General features: G+C 42.8%; 1 protein-coding gene across 19 annotated transcripts in view; it reads right to left on the bottom strand.

Annotated features, from left to right (window-relative positions):
• The window catches only part of LPP (LIM domain containing preferred translocation partner in lipoma), a 334,843-nt gene that overhangs the window by 61,894 nt on the left and 250,444 nt on the right, over positions 1-22,505 (bottom strand). For all 19 annotated transcript variants that reach the window (XM_068200654.1, XM_068200660.1, XM_068200643.1 and 16 more), the window contains one exon: positions 22,350-22,473. In XM_068200654.1, coding sequence (XP_068056755.1) covers positions 22,350-22,473 — 124 coding nt within the window. The remainder of the gene's footprint in view (positions 1-22,349; positions 22,474-22,505) is intronic.

Here is a 22,505-nt window from a genome sequence, read left to right as displayed (position 1 = left end):
TACCTTGGGGGGATGCACAGAAGTGCCTGAAGAGGCTTCCCTGCTGAAAATGCCATCGTTAGTGAGTGGATTACACAGAAACACTTCAGCAGCTGAAAGGATATATCAGCTACTATACTCTATTCTGAAACTTCCTCAGTTACTGTCTTCTGTTGTGTAAAAATTTTGAAATATTGTGAATCTGAAGGAAGAGGGGGAAGGGAGAAGAGGAGCTCATATTGCACGGGATGCCATGTTCTAACTTCTAGTTATCTCATTACACTTATTACATAGTTTTCACCTATACCACCACAGATCCTGGCTGCTCATATTACAGAACAGATCCATTCTGCTGGGTATTGGGAAAACACAGAATTCAAAGAAGGGCCCAACTGCAGGAGTTTACAACCTAATACAAGCAATAACAACCAGGTAGTGATAGGAAATAGAAGGAAACAATCAGACAAAACCACTCAGCAAGGGAAGTTGTGGTCTTAGCACTCTAAATGTTTTACTGTTGACAAGGAGTCTGTAGACAGCAAAGGAAAAGGTTAAGGAAGAATTTGAAAGAAGACCCGGAGGGAGTTTAAAGGAAGTTTAATGGAATGCTTCTGAAGAAAGGACAAAGACAACACAAAAGAGAATGTAAGTGCTTGAAGGTTGAGCATAGACAACTTCAGATGGGAAGGATGAGTTGATATATCACTAGAGAATACTAGAGGAAGAAGGGTGGGAATAGGTCATTACAGGTCATGCAGGTAAAGACATGAAGCTTCTGTTTGATATGAGGCAGAAATGAAACCAGAGGAGAGATGTTTGGGAGTTGGATTTGATTATCCTTGTGGGCCCCTTCCAACTCAGGATATTCTATGACTCTACGGCTAAGAGGCAAAAAATGATCTGGCCTAAGTTAGAAGCCAGAGAGTTATTTCTGCAGCTACTTGAGCATGAATAGAGAGAAACTGCATTTTTTTAAAAGGATGTTGCAGAGATTCAAGGTCACTGGAGCTTGGATGCAGGTTTTAACTATGAAGATGAATAGGAAAGGCCATAATCTGAGCTGTTACTCAGCAAAGTTCTTAAGATTCGGCCAGAAACTGGGCACAATCTGGAGATGAGGAATTAGGCACAGGGTGTCCAACCTTATATGGAACATGCATCACTTTTAAATGCCAGATTAGGAACATGAGCAAATGGGACAAACATCCACCACTGAAGATGGATGATAGAATAGGTACATGTCATACTAATCCTTATGGCAGTAATATTCTGATAGCAATCACACTGGAGCCAAGGATAAAGGCAATGTAACTCCACACAGGTGGCTTGAGATGCTCTTGTTTTTTGCACATCCAGGGACTTCAGTAGCCTTTCCAGGCTACAGCATCATTTTTATGTCATACCTACTTAGACGTTAAGCCATTGGCAGCACCACTGTGATGTACAGTGCCGAACACAGACAATTCAGGCAGTAACTACAGATGCCAAGAGCAGAGAAAGCAGAGAGAAAATGTGCAAACCTCTCCACAAAAGGCTTAAATTCATGAATTCAAAGCATGTATTCTATGTAGAGAAGAGATAGGGGATAATTTTCTGATAAAAGCATCAAAGTAGGGAGGTTCTGCATTTGCTGAAATGTTGGGGAAAAACGTTGATATCTCAAAAAACTCTGCATGATGGAAAAAACTCTTTCCCACCTAACTGTACTGTGGGAATACACCACAAGGTCATATCCTTGGTGCCTATCAATTACAGAATTTCCCTTGATCAGCTAAGTGTATTCCCCGGCTCTCACTGCAGCCCTGATACACAATGCAAGAAAGAACTAAAAAAATACAGCACACTGCCTTTTCAAAACGACACCAAGAACACTTTGAAAATAGATAAATACATTGAATAAAACATCTCACTAAAAGTTCCCCTAGCAGCCTCAAGACACCCAGTATTTCCGCTGCATTATTTTTCTAATCATCTCTGTTTAGAGTTCGCCAGCGAATGCATTTTAGAGATTCATGACACATTCTGCTTTTGGATGGCTTTGAATCAGCTGGCAGTAAATGTGGAAAAATCATTATTCCTAATGAAGAAATATTGATGACAAAACAGCATTTCGAGGACAACGCTGACCATAAGTCAACAATGTAACAAGACTTTCCCCTCTCTCCCTCCTCTTTCCTAGTGACTTTTATCCAAGGGTTTTCAAGCATTTCCCAAGCATATGGGATTCCTCAGGACACCTACGTCAGACAGGCACAATTACTCCATTTTAAGGGCATGCAGGAGCAGAAATTGATTATTAGGATAATAGTGTAACAGGAGATCTTAGCTCCCAGTGTCAGAGCTTCTGCAACTCAGAAGTACCAAATAGGTCCTGGGTTCTTTGATTCATCCAGCGAACAGGGAATATTCAAAGGGAATAGAAGAGGGATCTCTGATCCACAAGGGAGGGTTTATGTCCTTCTACAGTGCATGGAAGGTACGTGTCTAACTGATTATGCTAGACACAGATGTGTTAATCATATTTGTCCCAGAGTGATTCTGACATTTTGGCACTCAGGGCACTACAATAATGGTACAGAGGGAAACCCAGAGGCATTTTGTACATTTTGTAGAAAACTATATTATTTAGCTCATCTTACTCTTGCCTTCCTTACCTACCCTTTTCTTGCTTTTGAACTCAAGACTTTTCACTGAGTGGGAAGCCCTTGGCAATGGTTTATTGTGCCAGGATCCAAGCTTGAAGTGTCACCATTTGACAGTAGCAGGCTGTATGCATCAATTGTCTTACACAGCCTTTGGACATGAGACAGATCAATCTTAATTCCCCCTTCTTCAGCAGATGTCAGAAAACACAATTTTTCACAGTAAACACAGATTCCTGCTGCAATGTGTGCCTGAAACACTTCATAAATTAAATCAAAACCATGATTTAATTACTGTGTCCTGGTTATTCTGCTTTAACTGTGTTGCACTTGTACTCCAGATGTACAGGTCCCTGCAGTGACCTACTTGTCATTTGTACTGTACAGCACTGTGCAGTAGCTGCACTCTCATGTTGCTTGCATTCCTTTCCTCCAACCACAATACAATTTCATATTCTCGCTTTGCTTGGCTGTAAAAACCTGACATATTCTCAGTATGCCCTGGAGGTCCCATTCCACACCACAGAGCAAACGCATTGCAACTGTGCAGGTTCACTCTGCCAACACTTTACCTTCTCAAACATTTCTTCATGCTGCTCATCACAAGATTACTATCCCAGCTGATCTCCAGGCCTCACAGTGAACCTTTCCAACACCTCAAGGAAGGTAGAGGACTGTTAGGACACCCAACATGCAGGAGGGAACTTGAGACCCACACAGTTTAAATAACCCTCCAAGGGTCACAGAAGAATTTTATGATGGAGCCAGGAACTGAAACCATATCGTCTCAATCACAGTCTGGTTTATTTAACCACAAGGCCATCTCTGAAAAGACTTGATGGTAAGAAGGTTTTTATAGTAAGATGGTTTTTATGCTTGTGGGATAAAAATTCCATTTCAGAGTGAGCTCCCAGCACCAATCTTGCTAAAATCCTTTCTGCAGAAGGAGGAATTTGCTCCTTGTGTGGACCATGGCATCATGCTCTGGAAGTCTGACTGAGCCACATAGCAACTGAGCACACTGAGTTCTATGCCTCTGCTACTATCCTCTGTTTATTGACAGAGAAAGAAAGGCTCTGCTTCCTTCAACACCTGTGTGGTGGTGATCCTTTACCCATATACATCCCCCTCTCCTCAACATCCTGGAACACAAGAGACAATATAGCTTGTTTCTGATATAAAGCAGGTTACAATGAGAGGTACCTCCTGAAATTATTGCAGCCACAATGTATTACTGTCACAAAATGGTGACAACCACTCCCGATTTTACCAAAAAAGAAAAAAAAATCAGGTTGAGCGGGATCTGGAGAAGACCTGAAAACAATCTTACTTTTTCGAATGCAGCACCAACTCTCTCTACAGCATTCTTGATAGATACTTGTTTAACGTGCTCCTAAAAACCTCCAGCAACAGAGATTTCACCAAGCACTTGAGCAAAAAATCTCAGCGGGTACCTAACCGTACCACTAGTGAGCCTTTCCGCCATCCAACCACAATGCCCCTCCCAGCAAGCCAAGCCAATGCCTTTTTACTCCATTCATGATGGCCATAAAGAAAGCAGACAGGCTCGGGTGGGCTGGAAGGACCCCAGCGGTAAGGACCGATTGGAAGATGCTCCCCCTCGCAGGCTCCTGTGTCCCTGAGCCCCACACATCGGTGAGGTGCCAGTCCCCACGCTGGATGATGTGCAGTGAGTGTGCCAGCCCAGTGGGGGTCAGTGATGCTCTACAATATTTAAGGTCCCAGACACCTTTTTTGCAAGCATGCTTTGCCTTTTTTTTTTCCTTTTCCTCCTGTTGTTGTTGTTACATTGTGTCAACTTTTTGGCACGTGTTTTACCATGTGCGAACGGCTTGAAATAGAGCCCTGCTTACATCTGGAGACAAAAAAAAAAAAAAAGATTAAAAAAAGAGAGGGCGAGAAAAAGAGTGGGAGAGAGGAAACATTCCTCCCTTTGCTAATCGATCAAGGAAATGCAAGGGAGAGAGTAAAATGTAGTCTATTTCCTTTAGAAATGTTTCCTTTAATGCGGATGAAAGCTGCCAGATGACAGAGACTACGGCTGTACATGCACCGAGGAGCCGGGCTCGGAGAGAGAAGGAGCCGTGAGCGCAGCTCCGCCAGGCACGGGGGTGTCCCTGGCAGCCGCAGCAATTCCTGCTCCAGCCCCGGGCTCTCCCGGGCTCTCCAACACGGCAAACACGGTGCCACGGCCCCTGCTGTGCGCCGGGCTCCCTGCTTCCCCTGCCCACTGCTCCCAGCCGGGCTCCCTGCTTCCCCTGCCCACTGCTCCCAGCCTGGCCTGAACCGGCCACGGGCACGGTGAAGAACTAAAGCCTTAAGTTGCAAGTGTAGAGTTGGGTTGAAGGAAGCAACGTTTCATAATTATGCCTTTAAATTAAACGTGTTCGTGTTTGGGGGCAAGACTTTCAGAGAACTAATTTGTACAAAACAAAAACAAAAACAAAAACAAAAACCAAAACCAGCCAATAAATGCTTAACTAAGGACTGAAATTATATCATTTGGTAAAAAAATAATTTTAAAAAAAAGCATACTTTCACAGAAGTCCCCCACATTCCTGTGCCATTACTCCTCTCTGATTGCATGTAATAAGTTCAAAAAGCAAGACACATAAAAACCTTTTTTTTTTAATAAATATCAGGCAAAAATTATAAAGGCTGTAAGAAAGTAGGCTTTTTCCATGTTTTCAAAAGCTGAGAAACCTTTTATTTCATTCTACTTTCACAGGAAAATTAAGACTTTCTAAAAAAAAAAATACTCTTTTCCTTGGAACACATCACTAATGTTGAAATCTTACTTTTTAGTGTAAGATGTTACCAGTATGTGGCATCCAGGGAACAACCTCAGCAGCGCTCTACTAAAGTCCTGGCAAAGGTGAGGCTACCAGCGAAGTCCTAGTGGGGCTGTCAAGAAACCTCTCTCAGGGCAATTTATCCCAAAGCTGATTCTGTGGGGGTTTACCCCTCCTAGGAAGGGGAAAACAAAGCAAAGGGGAACAGTTGCTGGCTGAGCTGTAGATCAGACAAATTTTGGCAGTTTTGGTGATCTCAACAGCAACAACCACTGAGCCACTCCCTTTGCACTCGCACTTGCAAAGCCATATTGCATGATGAACCCTGGACAGTGAAACCACCAAATATATTACAGCACACAAGGTGAGCCAACCATGCTTGTATGAACCTCCTGCAGGGAAAGGAAGGCAGGATACCAGGCAGGAATCACTCCTCCTCCCACCCTCATCAGGGGCCGAGGGCAGAGGAGCATTTCCTGAGCTATCCTCTGGCCCACTGGGCTCATTCTGTAATGTTGCACCAAATTTCAGGATCCTCTTTTGGAAAGCCACAAAAAAATACCTTGTCATTACAGGGGGGTGCCAGTGGCAGCAGCCTCAGGCAGTAGCTACGTGGGGCAGCTCTGCCCGGCCCGTCTGGGTCCTTTGGCAGGTTCATCTCTGGGCGTGCTGTCCCAGCCTGCTCCCTCCCCAGCTCAGGAGACCAGCCTTGCTGCTCGAGCAGTGGAGGGTGATTTCAGGGGCTGCTGCACCTGACCCCGTCCTTAAGAGATGGCTGGAACACAGAGCAGAGCTGGAGGCCAGACGAGCTGCTCTCCTCAGAGGCTTGGAGCTCACTGGGCAATGGTTCGTGCAGCTTCTCCCAGCCACTCCTGCAGCTGGGGAGGACCAGTGACTGGCTGTCCACAGGCTCACGCTGCTGCTCAGCGCAAGCACACCTTAAAGATAGATCAAATTGTCCTGAGCTCTCAGCTTTCTTACAGAGCTGAACCAAGAGTGCAGTCAGAAGGGACCAGCTCTGAGAAGGGACTCACACTGATACAGACAGCAGCCTTTATGTCTAGGTCAAAAAATGAGCTGTCTTTTACCACATTCCCAAAGGACTGTGGTTGGGTTTGTCATTTCCAGCATGAAAGCAGGCTCAAGGAGCCTAAGCAATGGGGCGCAGCTCTGTGATGTTAGGTGCAGGACAAACACAGAGCAAACAATGTCCCCTGTCCCAAAGACCTTCATCTCCAACTGTGTCCATGTTGCACAAGGGCACTTCAAACCACTTCTGTCCCCCTGCCCAGCCAATCCATTTCATAAGCCCAGGATAGGCACCATCAGTGTGTTAAACAGACTCAAGCCCAGCCAAAAATCACATCCATGGCTGGGCATGAATGACTCAATTCACTCTTCCACAGCCTGACTGTGCTCCAGCTGGTATTCCGCAGCTTGTCTCTACCTCATGGCATCACTGGGAAGGTGGTGGCATGAATTGATTTTTACCAAAGGCTCTGTTCAGTGAAGAAGATGAAATTGTCTGAGCAATGGCAAGGTTTTGAGTCAGAGATGCTTCCTGAACCATTGGCTCTGGCCTACCAACCTGGAATGCCTCCTGCATGCTTGCCTGAAGAAAAACATCTGACAAAATCCAAAACACAGGGAGGGAACCTATCTCCCCACTGCCAAAAGTGAAAGGGAAAAAAAAAAGTGAAAAAAGGCTGGATCTGATGAAGAGTAGTGTCCTGAACAAATGGCAGATCTCACAGACCCAACAACATTACGGCCTGAGGTTTTCAAAGGTGCCTGGCTGCATTAGAAAATGTCACACCAAACTTCAACCAGCACCTCATTTATTTCAGGTCTTTTGAAAACCCTGCCTTTCACAATCCGGCACCAGCCCAAAGCTTTCTTGCTGTTTTGAAACATGCACTGTCTGTGTGTTGGCAGCAGCCCTGCCATAAATCACATCCCTCAGGCACTGGAAACCACCTCACCTGTATGCTGAGCATCCACTGTTCCTTGCAATGAATTCCATCACTCCAAACTTCTCAGTAGATGGAATCAAGTAATGCTGCTTTTTTTTGGGTTTTTTTTTTTTTTTTTTTTTCATTAAAGCAACCTACTAGACAGAGGTTTCATTCTTCACCCCAAAATCTGAGACCTTTCCAACCAGGTACAAGTCCAATATTTGTTTACTCTCTTGGACAAGTAACAGGAACTTTACAACCTTGGACAGAGAAACACTCTGATTCTGCAGGGGATGTTCAATATTTGTTCCTATTCAGAATGACCACATATATAATAATCTTAAAATGTGACATTGGTATTGAAAGTAAAAGTCCTTTTAAAATGTCATTTGATGTTGGTGACACCGTATTTTTCACACTGATATAATTAAGCAGTAACTATAATTCTGCTCCTCCTTTGGGTCATGGGACCTGCTTTTACTGGCCAGGGTAGATGGAAAGTAATACTGATAACTCTCTAATTTGAGAATAACCTCCCAGTGGCATATGCTTCATCTGGAGTCCATGATGGAGCACTCTTATCAAGTATCCACAGATCATTATGCTCACCTGATTGTCACATTCTCAGAGCTTGCTATGTAAGGATATCAAAGTTTTCTTGCTTGGCCTCCACTACAAATGAATTAGTGCAAAATATGAGACATATATTTATAACAATTATTATTTTATTTAAAGAAAGTATGGGGAAATCCATCTGCACAATTGCATGTGTCACTGTCACACATCCTACAGCTTTTGATTCAAAATTAGCAAAGCTTAAAAAATAGTAAGTTAAAAACCTCACACCATAAAACCAAGCTCCTTAGTGGCATTAAGTCTGATGTGTTTGAAGTGGTGGTTTTGACTCTAGGGCCTGTTGACTAACAGTAGGAGACATGAGAATTGTGGGTACTGATCCATTTATCATGATTAAAGACTGTCCTGACATTTCACCTTAAGCTCTCTATGAGGAGGCCCTGATGCTGACCGGCATCTACAAAGGCGTGCTCAAAGTACTACTCATCACTCATCACTCATCTTAGTACTACTAAGATGGAAGAGTCTTCCTGAATTGGCTTCCATGCTGAGGGCACCAATCCCTGTCTCTTGAATTATTCACACAATTCATGACCTGAAAATTTTGTGCCAATGGAAACTGAAACCGCAAAAGCTTTCTCTCCTCCCTCCCACGGCTGAACCAATTGGAAAGGACTGATTCAATATCCAGAGCTTATGATGAGTTCTGCCAGCCCAATGCCCTTGAGCAGGCATTCAAAAAGGCCATCATCATCAGGGACTGTAAGTGTTTGCCAAAAAATTGGTGTTGGAAAACGTTCCGAACATGCTGTACCAGTGACGGCAACTCTGTATGAGCAAAGCTGGCAAATTGCTGTGCTCTGAACTTTCAGGGTGCTCTTTGCTGGTTTCTTACATTCATGGGAGTTCACTGTGAAAACAGCAAGTGTATCTAATCCTCATTAAACTCTTTGGTGTGACAGTAGGGAAAACTGATGGACTTGTTTACATGTGATAATGGAATCATTTGAAATCCACTAGACCTCCAAATTTAGATCTGACATAAATGTAAGGACAGTTTATACCAAGCCTGATTTTAGCTGATGTATACTTAGTTGACTTCTTTTGACTTTATATGACCAAACCCAGAAAGTCAACACTGGTGTAAGTCAGTTGGTTTCCACTTTCATGTAAAATGATGCAGCTTTATTATGTTGACAAAGTCAGATGTAATGGGTAAGTCAGAGAAGCTATTATTCCCACCCCAGCATAGGAGAAAGTGTGGGAGACTTTTGTCCCAGTGGAAAGCTACAACTAACAAAAGCCTTCAAAACAGAACTTTTTGGGACTTCAAACATTTTAGAAATTGTTTTCATTGTTTTCCGTTGTTCTAAACATCCCTGCACAGAAGAGGACCAACAAAACAAAATGCATTACGTAGCTTGTGGGAAATCTACAACCATGTTCTAGACCAGATGACTCCAGAAGAGTTTGAAAAAAGTTTCAGATCCACATCCAAACATTAGTAAACCTACAAAAAAGTCTGAGTTCCAGTATTGCTTCATGAGAAAGTCAAAGGAACCTCACCATAGAAAAAAGAGAGAGATTGGCATTTTGGAAATCACAGACTAAAGTCTTATGAGCTCCTTTTCATGCAAATGAGCCCTGCCTGAGGTATTAAGGGTCATGCAATATTCCCAGCTAAGAGTGAAACAAAATTAGTAAATTGCCATGGGGAAACAATATTAACATCTCATTTTACAGTCTTATTTGTGCTGTATATTGTTCTGTTCTCCCCTGTCCCCAGAGCACAAGAATGAAGCTACTGCACACACTGATGTCCTAAGAGTTTAGGCAGTATTTATTCAGCCAGACTGATTTTACTCAAGCCAAGCTGATGTCAGTTGCAGCATCTTCTTCTCAACCTATTGAGATGTGAACCACTATGTGCCACAATTAGACCATGCTCCGGAACATCATCCTGTGAAACATTTGTTCTTCTAAACAAATTGTTCTGCAATTTCCCTAGGCCAGAAAAGCTCTTGTAATCAGACATTTGCTGGATGCACACCATTCCTACTTGCTACCTAACAGCTGTTACTCATAGTACCAGGACTTCTGTCACTTACATGGGACTCAAGGCCACAGGTCAGCCACCTTATCTTCCCTGAAAGTTGTGCCACAAAGGGCAATAGACACCAAGACTGTGTGTGCACACCTTGCAATTGTAAAAAACAGAAGGAAGCAGAGTCCGTAGCTTTGAAACAGCTCAGTTATGGCTCCTCACCCAATGCCCTGTAATCAGAGCAAAGAAATAACAGAAAACCCACCAAGATCTCAAGACTAATTGGCTTTCTATGAAGTATTGTTTTTGTTTAAAGGACCAAGCCACACTTGGATCAATGGGCCTTATGAACAAAAAACCCTTTACTCATGACCAGGCATGACCAGAGCTAGCTCAGGGCACAGATCTCCAATCCCAGAGCAGCAATGTCCCTCTGGCCTAAGTTTGGGGGTGGCCTCTTTTCCAAAGCCTGTCTCTGACACTCCTGCTGAAGCTCCTAAAACTTGCATTATCAGTGTGGTTTTTTGCCTAAGCCCTCAAGAAAGTATGTGACTCTTCCCTGTGTGAGTGAACAAAGCAGCTTCCATTCCTCACTCAATTTAGAGACAGCAGGGCAGAAAGAGACTGAAAGAGTTCAAATGACAAGCTTTCACTAGGAGCTGGCCATGTAACTGACACAGACCTTGTGGCTCTCCTCAGCTGCCTTTCTGACAGAGGGATGCCATGGAGATGGCAATGCACCAGCTGTGCACATCTGCAGTGCACATTCTCCACTTCCTTCACCTTCTGAATTTTGCCTGTGAAGAAACAGCAGAAATAAATCTGACCATGGCCAACCTCCATTTTTCACTCCCCTTCCCTTTTTGTTGCCATGCAAGGAAATTGAGTATACATAGAATAAGAGGTTATAGTGGTCTTAGCATCAGTAGTGGCCTAATGGAACTACACAAGCACAGCACACTGAAGCCTGTGCTTTGCCATTTTATCTTTAGAAGAAGGCAATGGTTTTAGGCATGTACAGATAAAAGATGGAGTATTTTAAAATGTCCCACCCAAACATCCACTGTTATTGTAGCCATACCTTCCCCAGTCCTGCCCTTCTACCTTACCTTCCTCCCTCCTCTAAACAACACACATCAGATTTGCCAGTGTTGGAGAGAGTCACACTTCACATGACCCACGTAGGCATCAAAAACTGGATCGGTTGATGTGAGATGTCGAGATGGAGAATGGGAAAGAAAGGATCGCCATTAGAATCAGACTCCGAGTAGTTTCCTGCCCTATTTATATGTGTGTACACACGCACCTATTTATTTATGCATTTTAGGGTTCTCACTAATTTCAGCCACGGGACAGAAACGAGAAGCAGCTGCACAGCTCGTGGAGATGACGACAAGAACACATGACCAGAATTAGCTCCACGTTGGCAGTGACGATCACTAGGACCTTCCTGTCCAGAAGAGCTGGCTTCATATGACAGTCTTCTGCACAGCATAAAGGACCCACATTAGAGTCCTTTCTAAATGTCTCCCTCCAGCTCAGCCAGACACAATTCCTTAGCTCATGTGATCACAAACTCTGCACTAAAAAGAGTGGAAAGTCAATATTGCCATGTTCCAGCCATTCATCAACACAAGAGAAAATTCAAGGTAAAAGGCTTCAGGCTTTCTGCAGTTTTTTTGAGAGTCACATGCTGAATTCACTTGTCTTTCACAGCAAGCACATAGTGAGGAAATAGAGACATTTTAAAAGCTGGGTTTTTTCCAAGTGTAATTTGAAATGACAACAAAAGCAACTAAAACCCCCACAAAAAGTATCTCTTCTTTCAACCTGCACTCACAAAGAATGCAGCATATCACCTGCCCAGCCTGCCCCTGACAGTACAGACAGAATCAGAACATGTACTGAGCAGATAGTAAGTTATTAACCTCTCAAGATATTGTCTGGAACCAGAATTGAGGAAATTGTATATTAAAGTTCAACACTGCTGCTAACTGAACACAGCCTGATTCACAGCTTTAAACAGACAACTTAGCATGGCTGGGACAGTGATTTGGAAGAATCTACAAAACAAAATAATTCACATCCTCTATCCAGCTGTCTGTCCTTAGCAGTGGACAGTGCCTTAGGCTGTGGAAGATGGTTGTACCCATACCTCTGAACTCTCAGCAAAGGGGTCTGTTATTGCCATGGTGTTTTACTGAACCGCTTGTGTTCAATGGGGAGATGCAATTGTCAACTGTCAGAACTCATGTCACTACCTGTGCTGTCCCCTTTTGACCCTGGTGCTGTGAACACAGTTTTTCGGAGGTTTGGCTCTTAGTTCACACTTCCATAAGTAATTATTTCTACATCTCTGTGTATGTCTTGGCAGATACACAAGGAAAAAAAAAAGAAAAAAAAAAAAAAAGAAAATGAGCAAGTTCCTAAATGAAAGCTGGCGACAAGGTATCAGATGTGGTCTCCCATCTCCACTTTGCACCCACAGTGATCCTATTGCTATTGACATTGTCTGTTTCCCTCAATGGGGCTGGCTTAGGCAGGGCCATGGGACAGGCACAGTGCTTTGCCACTCTTTCCTGCTCAGCTGACACAATCTGTGCTGGCACAGTACAGGCAGGGGACATCTCAATTGCAGGTTTCACAAATCAAAGCAGGTTTACTCTTGGCTGCTTGTAGCATCCCAAATGTCTGCCAGGGCTGACTTCTCGTGATCTGCCTGCCAGTTTGAGATGTCAGTCTCCTGACCCTTGAGCAGCAGTTGTGACCTTGGCTTGTAGCCAGAGACATGAAAACGTGTTCATGACATGACATGATGAACAGCAAGGTGCATTTGGACACATGAAAACAGTGCAGCTTACTAAAACCAGCAGGAAAGTTTGGCTACTTTTGATTCTTTTCATCCTTTTAATCCTCCCCTACCTCTTTGCACCACTGAGAATCACTCTGTATTGATTATGCTGACACTGACAGCAGAGCTGGAATTTTTTTTTTCGCATCTCAGATGAGAAAGTGGGTTATGATTCATCTCACTGAATCTGAGTCAAAGCAATTCCTTATAAAAAACCAAACAGTTTTGATGCATTTCCATCAGAAGAGAAGAGGCTGGAGAACACTCAGCAAATGAGACAGTCCTGTTTAATTCTTCTTTTTAACACATTTCACTCTCAGATAAAATCTGTCCTTTCCCCCCACTGGAAATAACTCATTTTGAGTTAATGACACTAAAATACCCCCAAAAGCTACTAGCAAAAGACAAACCATCCTATCAAAAAAAGACAGCATGAGATAAATGCCACCAGAAGAAGAAATAACAAATGCCACACTGTGCCCTACTTCTGTGGTACAGTGATTGCTAGAGTGGAAAGTAACAGATTACTATGGTAAATTATCAATTTTCCTAATAGCCTTGAACTACCTAAATGCTGAAGTGTGATAACATTAGTGGGTACATTACATTAACAGTAGTTAAAATGATCAAGTGTGATCCTGGAACACATTTTCCCTCCTTTCTTGTTTTCATAGCCTTGTTACTAACCCTGGAAAATAGAGCTTCTGCTCTGCATGCTGGGAAGAGCCTTCAGACTGGTTGTGATTTCTTATCAGACAAGGCTCGCAAGTCCATTTTGGTTGATTTTCACATAAAATAAAGAGTGTGACCACAGTTTGGGGTAAGGCATAGAACTTGAAGGAATTCTAGGTTCAATTCCCACTTCACTACTGGATCTCAGCATGACTCTGGGTGAGTCATCTTAACTCTTCCAGTCAGCCCCTCGTTTGTAAATTAGGGACAGTAATTTCCTGGTCCTTGACATATTTTCAGTTTCAGAACTCTGAGGGATGCACCCTGTTCCTGATCCATATTTAATTTTCACATATTACAGTGTGACCACAGCCTTGGATGCCATTGCACCACAATGAGCCACAGTGGAACACGGGAGCAAACTGCAAATTTAGTGCACAGAGCTTCAAAGAACAGGTGAGCTGGTTTTGGTTTTAAAAAGCAAAGAAAGGGTTCCTTTCTGTCAGGTCATGTAGACAACTAACTTGAAACAAAGAAATTCAACTGTTTCCATGTTACTGGGACAAAGATTTATCCAAGAGTGCACTGCTGGAAGGGTTTCGAACTCCAGCTCCAAAACTGAATGCCTGTGCCTCACTTGACAACTTAGCTACAAGTCATGACAAAAGAATGTCTTGAGGCTTTAAAGACTTCAAAGCCCTATCTGAAGTGAAAATTATTCCTATAATATTACAGTCCAGAAAAACATTCTCACTCCTTCATAGACACACGCATACACACACACTCCCTCTCAAAATACCTGTATGTGAGTTTATGATATCCCAGATGGAGGAAACTCCGGGTTGAAGTCATCTCCATAAAACAGGAGAACCAACCTTCTCCATCCTGTATGTCCTAGACTAACAGTCCATCTTCAGCTCCTGGCCTCATCAAGGAAATCCTCGACCAGGGTCCTCACGGTGCCACAAATTGTGAGTTTTTATCAGGTGATGACATCCCCACAGAGAACCCCAGGGACGAGGCAGCTCATTTCATGTGGAGCAGGAAACAGCCAGCAGGTAGGTCCCATTTTTGCTTCTTAATGATCTGAGCTAGCTACAGACTAAGGAACTGCAGCTGAAGACTTGATGGCTCATTATCAATTCTTCAGCCCTTTCAGTCCACAGAGAGCTTACTTTACTTTGTAAGTTCATCATGAACAAGCTGAATTGTCTTTGAACTGTTTGTCAAATTAAGGTAGAAAGATTTGGTTTGTTTCCATGTAGGACTGTTAAATATGAGGGGGTGGGCTAATATCCTTATCATTGTTCAAAGGTTTTTCTGAATGATGAACTTTCCTATCTATCTGTACAGGTCCTAGCACACTAAGGGCCCTCTCACAATGGAAGAAGAATCCACCACCTCACAGATTTTTTTTTTCATGGCTATGTTAATTTTTAAACATGCTGAAGAATCACATAGAATACAGCTGTACTTTAGAAAGACACATCCCTGAATTTCATTATCACATTTCACTCCTCTTAGAAGACAGCAGGAAATTATCAGTTTTTATTTACTAACTTTCAGGACAAACCTAATTTCATTCATGGCCTGAAACCCAGCTCTCTTTCACAGCATACATGTGATCATGGGAATCCCTTTGATTAAGTGCTACTTCAGTATTCTGAACTTATTCTCTATTAAATAACCTCTGCATCAAAAATCAGTTCTGTTTAAAAGTAAGAATATGTCTATGTTGACTGCCAGCAATTCAAGCTAAACCAGGGAATTAAAAACACAGAAAACGTCATGCTGCTTGCTACCTTTTCCAGCTGGGATTTTATGACCTACAGTAACAAAGGGTAATTGTGGTTTTGATACAAGATTTAGATCCCATCTGTGAAGCAGTGGTGGTCTCTGAAGAGAGTGTGCTTCAGAAACACTCATGATGCAAAGTCTTGACCACTCTTGTGTGGATAAGAAGAGGAAAACAGAAGGTGAGTCTCCTGTCTCCTGGCCCATGTGAGTACCAGGTGCTCAGGACTTACAGCAGTGCAACCTTCTCTGATTCCTGACTGCTACATCTGCTGGATCTTCATTTAAAAGATGTGCACTCAAGCCTTTATAAGGCTAAGATACCTGGCATAAAAAGATCTAGGTGCTTAGCTTCATGAAGCATGTTTCCCAGAATTAATAGAGAATAAGATGTAGATAGGATCAACATCAGGAAGACTCAAACTTTTACATCTATTTCCAGTCTTTCAAATGCTTGAGAAGCACTTTAGACCAGCTCACAACCTCTTGCCTTTCTCATGGCTGGAGATAAATCCATGTAGATATGGTATATTTTCTCTCCAACCACTCACTGGCTTACTCTTTCTCTTCTTACTTTGGAACTGTGGGCTAAAATTCACCATCTAGATTGCATTGAGATTACCCTTATAAATTTACTCTACCTTGCTGTGCAAGGATGCTGGCAGGCAGAGGACTGAAAAGAAGCTAGACAAGGGTGGTAAGTATTGACAGAAGTGAGACTGAAGAAACAGGCTCTGAAAGCCATTTACCAAGATAATTTAAGCCCCTGGGGAGCAGAGGGAGGGTGACTCCCCTTGCGGCAGGCCACAACAGGGCCGCTGGATGTTGGTGGTGCTGCACTGTGACCTCTCTGAGCAGAGGTTGCTCCCAGGATTTGTAACTGGAATATGGCTTGAACATAAAAAAATAATGACTTGAACTAGAATGGAGAAAAGGGTCCCCATTATATGTTGGTTCTTCCTGCTTTTGTGAGCGGTTACATAACAGAAAATGACTGTCGGCTCATCATTTGTTTAAAGTCTAACCTACTATTTTCTGACCCAGATGTTGTTCAAATGAGGACAGACACCATCTTGCAGCAGAACCCCTGCCTTTAGACAAAAGACACATCACATTACATGGCAAAATTACAATGTAATTATGCTCTTGTAATAATAATATGCTTCTTTTAATGATAACCTTTTCAGAACAGATCTAAGAGTACAGGCAACATATGACAACTTTCAGTTTCTTTTTCTGGTAATAATTCAGATGAAACCAAGTGGCTACTTGTGCCTTTTAGAGCCTGCTGATATGCCTGACCAAGACTGAAATGCAACACAGACCATGTTCAATTTAGAGCCTCTAGAACTGTACAGTGCTCAGAGCCATGCCGAAGGAAATAAAGACAGCATGAACCAAAGGAAGTCATACCTGGACCATCCAGTGCCTTTCCTCAGCTGAACCTCCTACAACTCTGCCAGACTTGCTCCCATACCTGACTTGGACTGCTACCTCCTAACCCATGTCCTGACCCTCAAGAAGTAACATTAGGGAACACATTCCATACTGTTTGGATACCAGGTCTCTGGTCCTATTGAAGGAATTTTAGCTTATGAATGGAAGCCAAATGGAGATGCAAAGCCAGTGATGGGAAAGGTTGGCAGAGCCTTGGCAGATTCAATACTGATGTCACTTATCATTCTTTAATCTTAACTGTGACATGACATCTCAAAGAACCATTGGAGATGAAGGCTTCTCCACGGGGGATGCATATATGACAGATGCAAATTTGGTGAAAAAGGAAAACATTAAGTTTGAAAAGGTGAAACAATCTGCCACAGGTCAAGATGTCAAGATGAGAAGTAGAAAAGAAAGTCAAGCCTCCTGTTTCTTGGCCTTGTTCTTCAACCCAATTCTGCACTACCTCTCCCATTGTCAAAGCCAGGGTACACAGAAAATACACATAAAAAACCTACATCTCCTGAATTATCAGCTTAAATTTAAATCATGATTCCTTTACTGCACAAACTGAGTATTTCCCACAGGATGATTTTGGCATCTCTTTTCTCCCCGTGCATCCCTACAGCATGCTGGAACTACAGAAGGAGACTGCTACATTATCCAATGCATGAAACTGGTGGTTCCTTTGGTAGCTTTGAGCATTTATGGTAAAATACCAGTGAGAGTTTCTTCCCACCAGTGAGGGAAACTGCTGTGGGGAGTGACTCAGCTGGGACATAGTCCAGAAGGCAACAGGAGATGAGAGGCCCCAATGGCACTTTTCCAGTCTTAATCAGCACTGTCTGCATGGTGATAGAGACTGATAAGCTGCCAGAAGTAATTTCTTTCTATAAGACTTGAAACAGTGGTCCAGAACAGTTGTGATCTTTCTCTGTGTGTGATTTGGTTGGGTTTTTTAAAATGCAGAATCGAGGGCTGTAATTTCCCATGGCGGCCAACAAACAATTTTGATAGTTTCATTTTAATCTTCTATAAGTATCCATTTCTCCTCCTTCAACCTTACCCAATTTCCACTCCACTAAGTATTATTTTTTCCAAACAAATCAGACATGCCTGTCTACAATAGCACATTTATCAACAAGGAAGGCTGTGATAGAGAGAAACTATCCCTACTGCACAGAGCATAAGACATTTGGGAATCCTTTCTAATAAAAAGGGATTTGATTAAAGACAGCCAACTACCACAGATCAGCAACTTAATCATCAGTAAAGAAGGAAGAGCAGCTTAGACTCAAAAGACTTTAATTTGCTGATCTGCCAAGGACTTCCCAGGAGTAGTCACTCCACAAGTTACTCTACAAATCTACAAAGGGGTAGGAGGGGACATACACCAAGAATTGGGGTGCTTAGACTTATTATAGTAGTTTGATCTTAACAAAAGTTAGGCACAATACCCAACATGCACGTTTAACTCCTAAAAAATCCCAGGAATTTGTAAAAAATTATTATGCCTAATGATATTTCCATGCTAAACCATTGCCTTGCCAATGGCAGCTAGAGGATTTCCCAGATGGGATTGTGCTGCTTTGATAAGTCCTGGAAAGACAAAGCTTCTGGCTGTGATCTTGTTGCTCCCAAGTGTCTCCAGCATGCTGCTCCTGGCTCCCGCCACACTCCCAGGCTCCCCAGGAGGGCAGTGTGATCCATGCCCTGCTGCCAGCTGTCTGTGCTTGTGTGAGCAATCCCTGCCTAGAACAGTTCCCCCAGCTCTGAAATCACTTTCAGTGGTTTCCACCTGGGAAGCTGGAGAGAGGTGCAGTAAGCACAGACTGGATGGAAGTGTTGGCTGTCCTGTTCCTCAGCTCAGCTCACTGGGTCTGCCAGCAGTACCAGACAGCATTTCCAGGAAAAAGTCACAATTTGAGTGACTACTGCTCCTCTTCCTTCCCAAGGAACCTTCACCCTGCCCACTGCTGGGCAGATTCTGCTGACTACAGATCCAGGATGGCTTGACTGAAAACCAGGGACACAGTGAATGAACTTGCAGAAGGAAGTTGGTATAGAGAAGATCCCAGAGTACTGGCAGACCAAGTAAAATGACCTTTCTCCAGCCTGACAGCTCAAATGTAATTATTCCAACAAATTATTTTCATGACTTAATATAACGCCTTGCAGCTTTCTAGCAAGGTTAATTAGATTCTTCAATTCAAAACCTATCTGCTCTTAACAAACTTTTAATATGCTGAAATCCAGTTTTCTAAATTCAAACTAATAAAAGTGATTAGCTGACAGCTATCTGGTATGCTACAATTACCATGGCATTTAGACCTCAGGCATAAGATATTTAATGCAAATCAGAGTCAATGTCTCTGCCCATTTGTCCTTTTTTGGATTATTTGATCAGTGTGCCATATGAATCCTGCACAGTCCACACTACCATGCTAAACAACTAAAGAACAAGGACAGAGATATTGGTTGAGACAGTTAACCAAAGCTGAAAGACTCTTTTTTCCTCCTACACTTAATTTGTTCTTTCCACATGAGCACGAAGTTACTGAAAGGCACTGGCTGACAGCTCAAGTAGAGATGAGTATTTAGTTCTGACATAGCCAGAATTAGTACAAAACTCCCGGCCTGCACTGCCATATCAGAGAGCTTCATCCACTGTGACTCCAGAGACCCAGGGAGGAGCCTGGGCTGCAGCAAACCTAGGAAGATGAGGGCAGCCTACCTCTTTCACTGTGATGCCTTAAGTTTTAGCTTTCATATTTTTTAGATTCTACACTGCCTTAGTGTGTGACTCTGAACTTCATATAAGGTGTTAGCAAGTTCTCCTCACAGTTTAGTTAGACAAAACAATCCTTCCCCAGCCTGAGAACCAAGAACACTGCAGCTTCATGCTCAAGAAGTATAAACACCAGCAAATTGAGGAGAGCAATCTGAGAGGATGGGACTTCATAACCTGAAGCTGTAATTGGACAATTGACCCCAATATGTAAATGGACCAAAACTTTAAAAAGCATGAAAACTCGTGACCGGTCATCCATCTTGGGTCCATGTTGGGCAGAGCCACGGCCAGGCTCTGGTACTGGCCAAGGTGTATCCTTTGAAGGTCTTTTAATAAATACCTACTTTATTCCTTTAACTCTAGGCTCTGTTCCAGGTCAGCCTCTGTTCCAGGTCAGCCTCTTTAGGCATCAGCTGTACCTAAGCATAAAAAGCAGTTGTGCTCCAGCATTCTGTGTTTTGTTAGATAGAAATGCTCCCAGAAGGCTGCATGGGGCACAGCATGCTTCGGGAGCTGAAGAGATGTTCAGCCCAACACATGATTCTTTGGCACATCAGGAATGCCAAGGCTAGACATCACCTCAGAGATGAACTTCAGTGGCGCACCGTGCAGTTAAACGATCAATCAGGTGCAGTTGGTAACTACACATGAGCTGCCCAGGTTAGGACGAAGATTGTTGTTTGATGTTTCCACCATGCATCATGCATGATTATTCCATCTTTGATTATGCTACTGTTTATATAAATAACACTGGCGAAACTTCTGAGTGCTCTGAAGCCTCCTTTCCATTTTCTCATCTCCTGCTAAATTAAGAGCTAATGGCATGGCATTGGTCTGACATTGGTCTGATCTGATAGCCAAATTGATGACCTGAAAGACTTTATGTTCCCACTCTTTCAGCTATGCATCCCTTTTGGATGAAAAAACTTTGATGTACCACCCTCTCCAACAGAGCAAAGCAATCTTAGTCATACAATATTAGTCTGCAAAATCTGAGCTTTGCAGCTTCATAAATACAAGTGGTAAACAAAACTAAAGCTTCACTTCAGGAAGCAATTTTCGAGCTGTGAGGAAAATTAATCACTAGAACAGCTTATCAGGGTAGGTGGTTGACTCACCATTGCTTGAAGTTTTTAAGATAAGATTAGATCTTTTTTTTTTTTTTTCAAGTCATGATTCAATCATGTTCCTGGGAGAAACTGAGAGTAGGACATTAGGCAGCATAATGGCAAGGTCCTTTCCGACCTTGCAGCCTGTGAATCTTCTTTGTTTATCTGCCTAGCTTCTTGGGTGAAAAGGAAAACAGAATGGGCTTTGGTCCATCAACCAACTCCTGCCACACAGTTCTGCATTAAGAAAATTGCTGTAATCAGATCTCACGCTTCAGGGCTTCAGCCATTTGCCTGAAGAGGGCAGGAAAAAAGTTTCTCCCTCTTTCCTGCCCAGGTAATGGCTAGTACATGTTATGTTTATTTGGTTGTAGCTTTGTGTTTAAAACACCAGGGAGTGAACCCACATGGCTATGGGCAGAGATGAAGTCAAAGGCAGAAGTACAGAAAGTGCTCCCTGGCTATTTTCTATTCAGTTAGCCATTCCTGCTCACACCTCAGATCTGTGATAATCATCAACTCTGATGACTATCAGTAATTACAGAGAAGACATTTTGGTTGTTAGGGCGCAGCCCACAGAAGGTAGAAGATACTGATAGAGAATTGGGACTGATACTAGCCCCACCTACAAGGGCAATGTTTGTTTGATGAGAACATCTTAATCTTTTCATATTATCAGATCCTTGCCATTGCAAGATCCTTGTTTGTTAGTGAAACTGTGGTCCCACCCGCTTTCTGATTAAACCAGACCACAAAAGTTTCTTTAAGCCAGAAATGTTTCAGTCCAACCAAACTCTATAAGAAATAGACCTAGGGGCAATCAAAATGACTTTTTAAGAAATTTTGAAATAAAGGAAGATAAAGAACTCAAAATGAATGGCCTGCCCCAGTCTTTAACTCTACAAACTACAGCAGTTTGTTTCAAAGTAACATTATTACCCAAGCCTGTAAGAAACTAAGCACACAAGCAGATCCATCAATCTGCCCATCGTTGAGTGCCCAAGACTCTTGATTTCAATGCAGAGTTCAGAGGTCTTATCACCTATGTTTCATGTAAAGGCAAGATATAATTCTACACCTATAGATACCTAAGATAATTATACTCTATACCACTTAAGAAGGAAATTAGATGCTTATCTTTTTCCAGGTAAGGAAGATGACACTATTATGAACCAATCAGTCCAGCTTTGTCTTACTTGTATTTGTTGGACCTGGTTCTGGGTCCCCATGTATAACCAACCTGATTGACTCAAAAAAGATTTCCTTTTAATCTGTGCCAGCACACAGAAGATTAAAATCCATGCCTTGGAAGCAGAACACATTTACACTGCCAGATTTTTTTGCAGCTGCAATGAAAAGGGATGGGACAGGCAGGCATGACAGCGACCGCACCTGAATTCAGACTGGTAGCCTGGAAGCTGGGGACAGATGGTGTGAAAATGAACCAGACACTGAAAAATTCAACTTTATATCCAGTAAGACTATAAACATACAGTGAGTGAGCGTGAGATTTATGCTGAAATTACAGAGGAATTCCTATGGATGATTACACTTCCAGACCAAGCGTGGAAAGCACATCCATCAACACGAGTGTCACTACATTAGCTGTGCAGCTGTCAGGCCTCCCATTACTGAACCCAGTAAATACAGAAGAGGACCATGAACACTTGTGACATGGCTCACCAAAGTACTCATCAGACGGAGGATTCTCCATGTCATACAGCATTTTCTTGGTCAGATGCTCCAGCTCATCCTCAGGCCTGAAGGCAGGAGTGCTTGATGTAGGTCCAGAACTTGGATACCCACTCTGAAAAACAAAAGAACAGCCTGTGATGTGGT

Source organism: Anomalospiza imberbis, chromosome 10, assembly GCF_031753505.1.
Source record: "Anomalospiza imberbis isolate Cuckoo-Finch-1a 21T00152 chromosome 10, ASM3175350v1, whole genome shotgun sequence".
Taxonomy (NCBI): Eukaryota; Metazoa; Chordata; class Aves; order Passeriformes; family Viduidae; genus Anomalospiza; species Anomalospiza imberbis.
This window is presented reverse-complemented; position numbering and strand designations above follow the sequence as displayed.